This window comes from Oncorhynchus nerka, linkage group LG16 (assembly GCF_034236695.1).
Source record: "Oncorhynchus nerka isolate Pitt River linkage group LG16, Oner_Uvic_2.0, whole genome shotgun sequence".
Lineage (NCBI taxonomy): Eukaryota > Metazoa > Chordata > Actinopteri > Salmoniformes > Salmonidae > Oncorhynchus > Oncorhynchus nerka.
The window spans coordinates 36,988,007-37,002,701 of NC_088411.1; the positions used below are offsets into that span (position 1 = coordinate 36,988,007).

General features: G+C 43.9%; 1 protein-coding gene across 1 annotated transcript; it reads left to right on the plus strand.

Moving 5' to 3' along the window:
- Positions 1–423: 423 nt before the first annotated feature.
- Positions 424–13,642, plus strand: LOC135561183 (uncharacterized). The gene is made up of 2 exons (XM_065002324.1): positions 424–441; positions 12,743–13,642. Exons 1-2 carry the CDS (start codon positions 424–426, stop codon positions 13,640–13,642), a joined length of 918 nt encoding a protein of 305 aa, XP_064858396.1.
- The last annotated feature ends 1,053 nt before the right edge of the window (positions 13,643–14,695 follow it).

Below are 14,695 nucleotides of genomic sequence, written 5' to 3' on the forward strand. Positions count from 1 at the left end.
ACCATCAAAAAATTATTACACAACGTACGATAGTACCCTACCATCCCCAGGAATCTGCGCAACTGGCGGCGAGTCGTGGGAGCAGGAAAAGCAATAATTGCCTCCACTTTTCCAGTTACTGGGCGCACTTGACCTCGTCCCACCTGCTTCCCTAAGTAAGTCACAGCAGCCTTCCAGAACTCACACTTGGCCAAATTGAGGGTTAAAGAAGCATTCTCCAACCACTGAAACACACTTTTCAAGGTGGCGAGATGATCAGACCAAGTTGACGAATTAATCACCACATCGTCAAGGTAAACAGTACAATTTGGCACATCCGCGAATACAATGTTAACTTGGCGCTGAAAAGTAGCAGGTGCATTACACATTCCAAAGGGCATCGCAGTATATTGTACGAAGTTATCAGGCATCACGAAAGCCGAGATGTCAGACGCTCGAGAGGTCAGAGGCACCTGCCAATAACCTTTTAGCAAATCTAACTTACTAACATAAGCAGCAGAGACAATTCTATCAATGCAGTCATCTAAGCGAGGTAGATTTCTGGATTGTCTACTACTTCTAACACAGAAGTGACGTTACCACCAGCGATATCGTTCCCTAGTAGCAATGTGACTCCTTTTACTGGCAGTGTAGACACTACACCAACACGGAAACGTCCTGATACCAAGTCTGACACTAAGTGGACCCAGTGTAATGGTACAAGTACGGTCTCTATCCCCTGTAATATGACATGCGAGCCACAATAAGTTTCAGGAAACCAGGGTAAAGCATCAGTAACGATTACTGACTGCGCTGCCCCTGTGTCTCGTAAGATTTGTGTGGGCTTCTGATCCGCTTGTTTTCCAGTTAAGGAAACACAACCGGCAGAGATAAACAGAGCATAGATAGGACCCGGTTTCCCAAATGCTGAATCAATAACTCGGTCCAACGGACGAGCCAAAGACTAAACCCACGCTTTTTAATTTAGGGGATGGTGACAGGGACTGTTTCGGTTTATTTTTCAAAACCGTGGCAGTCCGCAATCACGTGACCCTTTTGGTGACAGTAAAAACATTCCAGATTTAGTGCGAAGGCTTAGGGTCGTCGGAGGAAAAGCGACCTGAACGAGGTACTGATGACGTAATCGTCCGGCCTTCAAAACGAGGCCCACCAAAGACAGTCTTGTGTGTCAAAGCGTACTCATCTGCCAACACTGCTGCCTGGGCCAATGTCGCCACTTTCTGTTCATTTAAATTAACTACAATTCTACCAGGCAGGTTGCTTTTAAAATCCTCCAACAGCCAGCATCAACTCCTGAATATCAGCAAAGTTGTTAGCTTTGCTGGCTGAACACCAGCGATTAAACAGAGACTCTTTGTCCATTTGCAAAGACTTTGACTCTTTGCATTCTCAACAAAAGTACGGTGAGAGGGTTTTTTGTGGTTCCTGAAACCCTGCCTATAAGCTTCAGGCACCAACTCATAAGCCCGCAACACGGTTGTTTTAACTATATCGTAGTGTAAACTGTCTTCCATGGTGAGAGAAGCTACTACTTCCTTGGCTTTCCCAGACAATTTACATTGCAACAGGAGCGGCCAAACCTCTAGTAGCCAATGCAGCGCAGTGGCCGCAAGTTCAAACGCAGAGAAATAAGAATCAACGTCTGACTACCGAAATGGAAGGACTAAAGCAATATTTTGAATTACATCGAAGTGGGCATGATGATGAGCAGGTTGTGGAGTCTCACTGGAGCCAGCGTCTAGCTCCAGTTGTCAGATCCTTACCTCCTTGTCGGCTTGTATTTCCATTTTCCTCATTTCAAAATCAATCAGTCTAATGCGCTCTTTATCTTTTTGCACCATTTCCAAACGGGCCAGCCTCACCTTTAGTCTAGCGGTACCGTCTGAGCGACCCGAAGCAGAAGATAAAGGGTTGAATTAGGGGAATGTAAAGGGGTACGAGCAACCCCTTCCTCCGCGCCGTCCTCTGACTTGGCATCGGAAGGTCTACCCGTCTCCACTCCTGAAGCCTTCCTCTCCTCATCTTTCAGCAAGAAAATGTGTTTTCTCACTTAACCCTCCCTGACTAGAACCACAAGCTCAGCTTTTAGGGTCAGGAATGATAAGTCCATAATGGTCAGCTATGGCGCAAAGGTCTACTATATGCGACCCCAGCAACCAATCAACAGAGGGTTGAGGCAGCCATGGTACACAGCAGCATATTGAACACACGCAAACTAAACAAGTCATCCAAACTCACAACCTACCACCACACCTCAATCACCAATCACAGAAAGCTCAGAGCAGCAGGGGTCCTGTGGATTTAATACTCCTGGATGAGCCCCCATGATGTCACGTATGCCTCTTGGAGGATGGAACGCAAACCTGCACCTACAATCACATACCTCTTCCACTCCACGGGGAATTGAGTGTAGCAGTGTGTTGCGTACCCTCCTTCAAGAGGCGTACGTAACATAATGGTGTTTTAACCTGACGAGAGGGAGGGTTCAGAGCTCCAATCATCGATGGGGCCGACCAATCAGCTGCTTAGAATCCTGGAAGCCATTTCCTGAAATACACACATACAAACCCAAAACAACACAGAAACTGGGGAACGTAACACACTAACAGCACCATATCACAGAGTAACATTAAGAGTATGTTGTCTATCACTAGCAGCACCATATCATCAAGCAACATTCTGAGTATGCTGCATATCACTAGCAGTACCATCTCACCAACATTCTGAGTATGTTGTATTTAATTAGCAGCACCATATCACCAATTAACATTCTGAGGATGTTGTCTATCACTAGCAACACTATATCACAGAGTAACATTCTGACTGTGTTGTCTACACTAGCAACACCATATCACAGAGTAACATTCTGACTGTGTTGTCTATCACTAGCAGCACCATACCACAGAGAAACATTCTGACTGTGTTGTCTATCACTAGCAACACTATATCACAGAGTAACATTCTGACTGTGTTGTCTACACTAGCAACACCATATCACAGAGTAACATTCTGACTGTGTTGTCTATACTAGCAACACCATATCACAGAGTAACATTCTGACTGTGTTGTCTACACTAGCAGCACCATATCACAGAGTAACATTCTGACTGTGTTGTCTATACTAGCAACACTATATCACAGAGTAACATTCTGACTGTGTTGTCTATACTAGCAACACCATATCACAGAGTAACATTCTGACTGTGTTGTCTATACTAGCAACACCATATCACAGAGTAACATTCTGACTGTGTTGTCTATACTAGCAACACCATATCACCAAGTAGCAGTCTGACTATGTGTTAATGCACTTGGCACATAAAGGTGATTCTGATTCTACAACTGCCTCTGCCTGTCACTCTTCACTCAGTTCAATGACTAGTGAAATCACTTCAAGAAGTCTCACCTTCTCCTAGCCCTCCTCTCCTTTCCTCCCCCTTGCTTAATTCTCAGTTGAATACATCTTTTAGCTTTTCCAGCTGACAGTTTTCAATGGCTGTCAATATCCTGTGCCCACGGCGATGGAGTACAATGGAGCAAATCACGTTTTATTGGTCACATACACATATTTAGCAGATGTTTGTGTAACAAAATGCCCTGGTTCCTAGCTCCAACAGTGCAGTAGTATCTAACAATTCACAACAATAAACACAAATCTCAAAGTAAAAATATATTGAATATTAGCACGAGCAATGTCGAATTGGCATTGACTACAACACAGTAGAATATGCAACGCAACATCTCAAAGGCCTCCAGATATCAGCATCGGTCTGAAGGCACGGCAACTGGTATCCATGGCAACCACACAAAGGCGCTGTGTGCAGTCCTGATCTGCAATATTTTGTGATGAGAGAGAAGGAGAGAGGTAGAGAAGCGGATACAGGTTTGGAAAGAGAGACGGGGGAGATGAAAAGGGAAAGAATGGATGCAGATGGATTATTGACATATATTGTCTGCTCTGCCAATGGCCATGCTTAGGAAGAGAGTGAGAAAGGAAGAAAGAAAAGAGTGTGAAATGACTTCATACAGCATTACAAATATTAGATCATTTTGGCATTACTCCTCAGGAGACTGAATAACTAAAACAGCAGCACAGAGATGTTATATATATACTGTATTTATTTACGAGGTAGACCCGCTTTAATATTGCAGACAGATTGCAGCTTCAATCAATGTAATTGTCTGCATCACTTCCAACTCCCCATATATTTTAGGCAAATATACAGTACATACATACATACATACATACATACATACATACATACATACATACATACATACATACATACATACATACATACATACATACATACACACATACACACATACATACATACATACATACATACATACATACATACATACATACATACACACATACATACATACATACATACATACATACATACATACATACATACATACATACATACATACAGTGCCTTGCAAAAGTATTCATCCCCCTTGGTGTTTTTCCTGTTTTGTTGCATTACAACCTTTAATTTAAATGTATTTCAATTTGGATTTCATGTGATGGACATACACAAAATAGTCCAAATTGGTGAGGTGAAATCAACAACAACAGAAAAAAGTCAACCATGGTGCATATGTATTCACCCCTTTGCTATGAAACCCCTAAATACGATCTGGTGCAACCAATTACCTTCAGAAGTCACATCATTAGTTACATAAAGTCCACCTGTGTGCAATTTATTTGTCACATGTTCTGTCACATGATCTCAGTATATAGTGGGGAGAACAAGTATTTGATACACTGCTGATTTTGCAGGTTTTCCTACTTACAAAGCATGTAGAGGTCTGTAATTTGTATCATAGGTACACTTCAACTGTGAGAGACGGAATCAAAAACAAAAATCCAGAAAATCACATTGTATGATTTTTAATTAAGTAATTAATTTGAATTTTATTGCATGACATAAGTATTTGATCACCTACCAACCAGTACGAATTCCGGCTCTCACAGACCTGTTAGTTTTTCTTTAAGAAGCCCCCTGTTCTCCACTCATTACCTGTATTAACTGCACCTGTTTGAACTCGTTAGCTGTATAAAAGACACCTGTCCACATAGTCAATCAAACAGACTCCAACCTCTCCACAATGGCCAAGACCAGAGAGCTGTGTAAGGACATCAGGGTTAAATTTTTAGACCTGCACAAGGCTGGGATGGGCTACAGGACAATAGGCAAGCAGCTTGGTGAGAAGGCAACAAGTTCAAGATGATGGTCAATCACCCTCGGTCTGGGGCTCCATGCAAGATCTCACCTCGTGGGGCATCAATGATCATGAGGAAGGTGAGGGTTCAGCCCAGAACTACACTGCAGGACCTGGTCAATGACCTGAAGAGAGCTGGGACCACATTCTCAAAGAAAACCATTAGTAACACACTACGCCGTCATGGATTAAAATGCTAGCTGCTTGAAGCCACTCACTGGACTTGAATGATCACCCGGCTACGCATGCCTTTCCCTAACGTCACCATGCCGTGTCGATTGCTGTTCTGGTTTGTAACTATTGTTTTATTTCACTGTAGAGCCTCTAGCACTGCTCAACACGCCTCGGCTAACAATTTAGTTCCACCCCCCACACACACGCAGTGACATCACCTGGTTTAAATGCTATTTCTAGAGACAATATCTCTTTCATTATCACTATATGCACAGGTTTACCCCCACTGTATTCACATCCTACAATACTTTTGTCTGTACATTATGCCTTGAATATATTCTACCGTGCCCAGAAATCTGCTCCTCTTACTCTCTGTTCTGAACATACTAGGCATCCAGTTCTGTTAGCCTTTAGCCGTACCCTTATCCTACTCCCCCTCTGTTCCTCTGGTGATGTAGAGGTTAATCCAGGCCCTGCAGTGTCTACCTCCACTCCCATCCCCCGGGCTCTCTCATTTGTTGACTTCTGCAACGGTAAAAGCCTTGGTTTCATGCATGTTAACATTAGAAGCCTCCTCCCTAAGTTTGTTTTATTCACTGCCCTAGCACACTCCACTAATGTCCTAGCTGTGTCTGAATCCTGGCTTAGGAAGACCACCAAAAACCTTTAAAATTCCATTCATAACTATAACATTTTCCGACAAGATAGAACTGCCAAAGGGGCGGTGTTACAATTTATTGCAGAGATGGCCTGCAGAGTTCTGTCTTACTATCCAGGTCTGTACCCAAACAATTTGAGCTTCTACTTCTAAAAATTAACCTTTCCAGAAACAAGTCTCTCACCGTTGCCGCTTTCTATAGACCACCCTCTGACCCCAGCTGTGCCCTGGACACCATATGTGATTTGATTGCCCCCTAACTATCTTCTGACACAACTATGTGCCAAAATAAATGGGTCACAACTCCTGCAGCTCTATCGCACGCTGGGTATGTACATAGTCAATGGTAGGCTTCGAAGGGACTCCTATGGTAGGTACACCTATAGCTCATCTCTTGGCTGTAGTACTGTAGACTACTTTATCACTGACCTCAACCTTACCTTTGATGATATTCAACCTATACCTGGTGTACCTATAATAAAAATTACAGACCTCTACATGTTTTGTAAGTAGGAAAACCTGCAAAATCAGCAGTGTATCAAATACTTGTTCTCCCCACTGTATATACACCTGTTCTGAAAGGCCCCAGAGTCTGCAACACCACTAAGCAAGGGGTACCACAAAGCAAGCAGCGCCATGAAGACCAAGGAGCTCTCCAAACAAGTCAGGGACGAAGTTGTGGAGAAGTACAGATCACAGTTATAAAAAAATATCCTAAACTTTGAACATCCCATGGAGCACCGTTAAATCCATTATTAAAAAATGGAAAGAATATTGCACCACATCAAACCTGCCAAGAGAGGGCCACCCACCAAAACTCACGGACCAGGCAAGGAGGGCATTAATCAGAGAGGAAACAAAGAGACCAAAGATAACCCTGAAGGAGCTGCAAAGCAAACATATAGAAGAAGGTACTCTGGTCAGATGAGACTAAAATTCAGCTTTTTTGCAATCAAGGAAAATGCTATGTCTGGCGCAAACCCAACACCTCTCATCACCCCGAGAACACTATCCCCACATCCCCACAGTGAAACAGCATCCCCACAGTGTTGGCAGCATCATGCTGTCAGGATGTTTGTCCTGCTGGAAGGTGAACCTCCGTCCCAGTCTCAAATCTCTGGAAGACTGAAACAGGTTTACCTCAAGAATTTCCCTGTATTTAGCGCCATCCATCATTCCTTCAATTATGACCAGTTTCCCAGTCCATGCCAATGAAAATAACCCTAAGTATACTGCTAAAGCAACACTTGAGTGGTTTAAGGGGAAACATTTAAATGAATAGTTATAGTTATGCACGCTCAAGTTTTCAGTTTTTGTTGTCTTATTTCTTGTTTGTTTCACAATATATTTTGCATCTTCAAAGTGGTAGGCATGTTGTGTAAATCAAATGATACAAACCCACCAAAAATCTATTTTAATTCCAAGTTGTAAGGCAACAAAATAGGAACAATGCCAAGGGGGTGAAACCTTTCTCAAGCCACTGTATATGGAATTGTTTTAAGAAGGTCATACCAATGATCATTTGGCGATTTGATTTACAATTTTAAGATCCCTTGAAGTTTTAAAAATATAATATTAAAAATAATATTTGATGAAAAATAGGAATAAAACCAATTACAATTAGCCAACACAAACGCATTTAATAGCAGATTCACAACTTGGAACAACAGATAGTTCCCCCCCAAAATCAATAGAAAGTTTGTTCTGAAGTGTCTGTCCTATATCTGAGACGTATAAAGAAACATTTGTTGTTTTTTTAAAATGTTTTTGGCACTAAACAGTCTCCATCTATACAGTGCATTCGGAAAGTATTCAGACTCCTTGACTCATGCCACTCTGCCAGACCACTGACTCATTCAGCTCCCATTCCACCCTCTTTCACAGTAGAAGCATCAAACAAGGTTCTAAAGACTGTTGACATCTAGTGGAGCAATTTGACCCTATAGAAACTGTATATTCGATAGGCAAAGAGTTGAAAAACTACAAACCTCAGATTTCCCACTTCCTGGTTGGATTTGTTCTCAGGTTCTTGCCTGCCATATGAGTTCTGTTATACTCACAGACATAATCCTAACAGTTTTAGAAACTTCAGAGTGTTTTCTATCCAAATCTACTAATCATATGCATATATTAGCAACTGGGCCTGAGTAGCAGGGCACCTTATTCATCCAAGCTACTCAATACTGCCCCCAGCCATAAGAAGTTTTAACCAATATACGTTTTATGCACACGATATATTTTACATTAGTTATCTTGTTATTATTTGTTATTAGTCCCAACCTTCAGCTCCATTCAACCCCTACCATCTACAGTTGAAGTCGGAAGTTTACATACACCTTAGCCAAATACATTTAAACTCGGTTTTTCACAATTCCTGACATTTAATCCTAGTAAAAATTCCTAGTCTTAGGTCAGTTAGGATCACCACTTTATTTTAAGAATTTGAAATGTCAGAATAATAGTAGAAAGAATGATTTATTTCAGCTTTTATTTCTTTCATCACATTCCCAATGGGTCAGAAGTTTACATGCACTCCATTAGTATTTTGTAGCATTGCCTTTAAATTGTTTAACTTGGGTCAAACATTTCAGGTAGCCTTCCACAAGCTTCCCACAATAAGTTGGGTGAATGTTGGCCCATTCCTCCTGAAGGAGCTGGTGTAACTGAGTCAGGTTTATAGGCCTCCTTGCTTGCACACACTTTTTCAGTTTTTTCAGTTCTGCCCACACATTTGTGTGGACACAATGGGATTGAGGTCAGGGCTTTGTGATGGCCACTCCAATACCTTGACGTTGTTGTCTTTAAGCCATTTTGCCACAACTTTTGAAGTATGCTTGAAGTTATTGTCCATTTGGAAGACCCGTTTGCGACCAAGCTTTAACTTCCTGACTGATGTCTTGGCATTTTTCAACCCTGCAGGCGCTACACAAAACACTGAAATAAAATATAAAACATGCATTACCTTTGACGAGCTTCTTTTGTTGGCACTCCAATATGTCCCATAAACATCACAATTGGTCCTTTTGTTCGATTTATTCCGTCCATAATATTTTAAAAGTTGCCTATAAACTTTGCCAAAATATTTCAAACAACTTTTGTAATACAACTTTAGGTATTTTTAAACGTAAATAATCGATCAAATTGTAGACGGGTCTTTCTGTGTTCAATACAGGAATGAAAACAAACCAGCGATACTTTTTACGTCTTTACAACTCTCAACAGTGTGCCCAGTTCCTAGTTGGCCTACTTCTTCATTGCACAAAGGAATAACCTCAACCAAATTCCAAAGACTGGTGACATCCAGTGGAAGCAGTAGGAACTGAAAACAGGTTCCTAAGAAATATCCCTGGGCATGACAACTCAGGGAACAGAGAGGGAAAAAAATCTGAACAGTTAGTCCTCTGGGTTTTGCCTGCTACATACGTTCTGTTATACTCACAGACATGATTCAAACAGTTTTAGAAACTTCAGAGTGTTTTCTACCCAAATCCATAATAATATGCATATCTTATATTCTTGGCATGAGTAGTAGGAAGTTGAAATTGGGCATGCTATTTATCCAAAAGTGAAAATTCTGCCCCCTAGCCCCCAAGAGGTTAAGATGTTTTTCAATGTATCCACATCATTTTCTTTCCTCATGATGCCATCTATTTTGTGAAATGCACCAGTCCCTCCTGCAGCAATGCACCCCCACAACATGATGCTGCCACCCCTGTGCTTCACGGTTGGGATGGGATTCTTTGGCTTGCAAGCATCATCCTTTTCCTCCAAACATAACGATGGTCATTAATGGCCAAACAGTTTCATTTTTGTTTCATCAGACCAGAGGAAATTTTTCCAAAAAGTACGATCTTTGTCCCCATGTGAAGTTGCAAACCGTATTCTGGCTTTTTTCTGGGGGTTTTGGAGCAGTGGCTTCTTCCTTGCTGAGCGGCCTTTCAGGTTATGTCGATATAGGACTCGTTTTACTGTGGATATAGATACTTTTGTACCTGTTTCCTCCAGCATCTTCACAATGTCCTTTGCTGTTGTTCTGGGATTGATCTGCACTTTTCGCACCAAAGTACGTTCATCTCTAGGAGACAGAATGCGTCTCCTTCCTGAGCGGTATGGTGGCTGTGTGGTCCCATGGTGTTAATACTTGCGTACTATTGTTTGTACAGATGAACGTGGTACCTTCAGGCGTTTGGAAATTGCTCCCAATGATTAACCAGACTTGTGGAGGTCTACAATTATTTTTCTGAGGGCTTGGCTGATTTCTTTTGATTTTCCCATGATGTCAAGCAGAGGCACTGAGTTTGAAGGTCGGCCTTGAAATACATCCACAGGTATACCTCCAGTTGACACAAATTATGTGATTCTAAAATCATAACATAATTTTCTGTAATTTTCCAAGCTGTTTAAAGGCACAGTCAACTTAGTGTATGTAAACTTCCGACCCACTGGAATTGTGATACAGTGAATTATGAGTGAAAAACCTGGCTGTAAACAATTGTTGGAAAAATGACTTGTGTCATGCACAAAGTAGATGTCCAAGCAGACTTGACAAAACTATAGATTGTTAACAAGAAATGTGTTTGAGTGGTTGAAAAACGAGTTTTAATGACTGCAACCTAAGTGTATGTAATCTTCCAACTTCAACTGTATCTCTTAACACCATCCACATTGGATCTCTATTTGCCATATGACATGTGTTCAACTGTGCTGTGATGTTTCATAAAAGTACTGAACCTTTCTACTCTCATTGTTTCCACAGATTGTAAATTGAAAATATATATATTTTATCTTCTAAAAAGTATGATAATATTGATTAATTGACTGCACAGAGATATTAGTTTATTTGAGGATTAAAGGTTCATGGTTTGCTGTTCTCTTTCAAAGTTTATTGGTCCGTACACAGTTTCGCAGATGTTATAGCTGGTGTGGCAAAATTATTTTGTTACTTGCTCCTAACAATGCAGTCAAACATGGTCACCAAAAATAAGAAACACGTCACTGTAACAGCGATGCTATACTGGTATACAGCCTGGATCTATACCGGTATAGAGCCTGGATCTATACCGGTATAGAGCCTGGATCTATACCGGTAAATAGATCGGATTAATTTACACACAATATATTAAGAATGATATGTACAGCAGTGAATGATATGGGCTCCTGAGTGGCGCAGCGGTCTAAGGCACTGCAAGTCAGTGCGAGAGGTGTCACTACAGACCCTGGTTCGATTCCAGGCTGTATCACAACTGGCTGTGATTGGGAGTCCCATAGGGCGGCGCACAATTGGCCCAGTGTTGTTAGGGTTTGGCCGGGGTAGGCTGTTATTGTAAATAACAATTTGTTCTTAACTGACTTGCCTAGTTAAATATATTAGAGTGAGTTATGTCAACAATCCAGTATATAAATAAATATGCAGTGAGTATAAACAGTAGAACTATTAGGCAATGTACAGTAGTAGATATATTATGAGCTATGTTGAGGATACAGTATTTAAATGTGTGAAACCGGTTGTGTCCGTAGGTTTAATGTCTCTATGACATGGGACAGAAGCGTTGGCTGTGTGTGTAGACTTCCTATATACAGTTAGGTTCTAATTAAAAAGAGTAAAAACGCATGGACGATTATTAAAGCTCAAACCAAGTTTATTCACCCAATGGGTCAGACAGCTGAACAGACCAAGACATATTCACACAAGTAACTGTGTGTGACCCTGTATCCTCTGCTGAGTCTTCTCCTTACACATCTGAACAGCCAATACACCTCTGTTGCTAGACAGAACTTGAGTGATGTCTGTTCCTTCTCACTTCATCTGACCTGACCTCTGCCCAAATTCCTCACACCTTCCCAACTCGCCGGCTGCCCTGTTGACTTGTACCAGACTGTGGCCCTTCTCCTTCCCATAGGATCCCTGATGTCTAACAATAACATATGCTGACAGAATGTAAACGTGCTACATTCCCTTCTCTCCCTCAGTGACAGGAATAAGGATATTTCATATTTTCAAGTTTAGAAGTCAGAACCCATCAATACATTATACAGTATATGGACTACTGTATATAGAACACATTCAATTTTACTTTAGAGAACTGGTTGTTTGGATCCTGGATGCTGATTGGACGAGCAGCTTTCCAAGCCGTGCTGTATTCAAAAGCGTGCAACTGCCTCCCGCAATTATGCAGGCATTCCTGCATCTTGAGCACCCCATTGGCTGCTGCATGATGGCTAACTTGATAGTTAGCGACACTGTGTGCTAGCTAGCTTGCTACTAGCACATGGCGGCGTCGCCTCCCGCCTCCCGCCTGCTGTGTACCAGAGTCCTCCTTAGAACTAGCTGGCTAAGCTAGCACACAGTGTCCTTTGCTCCCGCCTGCCCTCGCCATTGTTAACAGAACTGCGGAAACAGAGCCCGTCAGGCTGCTGCATGAAGGCTAACTTGATAGTTAGTGACACTGTCTACTGGTGTCGCCACTTCTGTGGAGTTTATCGGCGGCTGGTTTCCAATGTTATTGTGTGTTAACGCCACCTACTGCACAAGAGCACCCTGCCTCCCTCCCGCCTGTCCTAACATCAAAATGGACAGATAGAAGTATAGAAGACAGGTTCCTGCAGATGCAGGAATCCTCCGAATATCCCCCTTCTCGCTGTATTGGCCGTCACAGACACACCTATGCCTGCTAACAGTTCATTCTGAACATTCCCCACACCCCTCTTCCTGCTCCACACCCCTCTTCCTGCTCCACACCCTTCTCCCTTCCCCACACCCCTCTTCCTGCTCCACACCCCTCTTCCTGCTCCACACCCCTCTTCCTGCTCCACACCCCTCTTCCTGCTCCACACCCCACTTCCTGCTCCACACCCCTCTCCTTTCCTGCCCCACACCCTTCTCCCTTCCCCACACCCCTCTTCCTGCCCCACACCCTTCTCCCTTCCCCACACCCTTCTTCCTGCTCCACACCCCACTTCCCTGCCCACACCCCACTTCCCCACCCCACACCCCACTTCCCCACCCCACACCCCTCTTCCCGCTCCACACCCCACTTCCCTGCCACACACCCCTCTTCCTGCTCCACACCCCTCTTCCTGCTCCACACCCCTCTCCCTGCCCACACCCCACTTCCCTGCCCACACCCCTCTTCCCGCTCCACACCCCACTTCCCTGCCACACACCCCTCTTCCTGCTCCACACCCCTCTTCCTGCTCCACACCCCTCTCCCTGCCCACACCCCACTTCCCTGCCCACACCCCACTTCCCTGCCACACCCCACTTCCCTGCCCACACCCCACTTCCCCACCCCACACCCTCTTCCCGCTCCACACCCCACTTCCCTGCCACACACCCCTCGTCCTGCTCCACACCCCTCTTCCTGCTCCACACCCCTCTCCCTGCCCACCCCACTTCCTGCCCACACCCCACTTCCCTGCCACACACCCCTCTTCCCTCTCCACACCCCTCTTCCCTCTCCACACCCCTCTTCCCCGCGCCACACCCCTCTTCCCTCTCCACACCCCTCTTCCCGCGCCACACCCCTCTTCCCTCTCCACACCCCTCTCCTTGCTGGCGGGTGGCACGGTGTTCTGTAGTTCAGGGGGACGCCATGTGGGAATGTGTGATGGTGAGGTGTGAACCGACTGGAATCTCACACCACTGTTGGCAGGGAATATTCCCTGTTGGAGCACTCTGAGCTCTCGGCAGTGCCGTTCCAAGCCACAGGATCGCGGTCTGAGAGCTGCCCTTGCTAGTTGCAGAGCCAAAGGGGGTCGGCACTCTCACAGTGGCCTGTCACAAAGGTAACTGCAGTCTCTCTATCCATCCTATCTATCCATCCCTTCATCAATCGGTCTCTCTATCCGTCTCTCTCTCTACCTTTGCAAGGTCATGGGCAGATCAGCAGATTATGCTTGGCAGGAAGAGATCTACGCACAAAATGTTATTTTTCTTTTCCGGTCTCCCTCTCTCCCTTGCTCTCTCTCTCTCTCTCTCTCTCTCTCCCTTGCTCTCTCTCTCTCTCTTGCTCTCTCTCTCCCTTGCTCTCTCTCTCTCTTGCTCTCTCTCTCCCTTGCTCTCTCTCTCCCTTGCTCTCTCTCTCCCTTGCTCTCTCTCTCCCTTGCTCTCTCTCTCTGTCCCTTGCTCTCTCTCTCTCTCTCTCTCCCTTGCTCTCTCTCCCTTTCTCTCTCTCTCTTCAGTAATTCTAGTGATTCTTTGAAATTATAATATGTTTGGTCAGGTTTGAACAAGAGCGAGTGAGAGAAAGAGGCAAAGGGGTGGAAGACAAACACAAATAAAGAGTAGTGACTATTTGTGTGCGAATGTGTGTGTGTTTATGAACTGACCCTTGGCTGCCACCTTGAAGCCTTCGCACCCAAATGGACCGTCCAAATTGCCCTGTTGTCAGCTCATCAAAGGTCTGCGAGGGGAATTACAAAAAACAAACAAATGCCATTTCTATCTTTATCTAGCTGGGTCACGAAAGTAGCAAGTCACTTTTCTCTCTCGACCTGGGAGGCCTGTTGATTCACCATTAAGATTAACAAGAACATCAGAGCACACATGTACTGTATTTTGGTGTGTGTGTGTGTGTGTGTGTGTGTGTGTGTGTGTGTGTGTGTGTGTGTGTGCGCTGGCATTCATGTGTC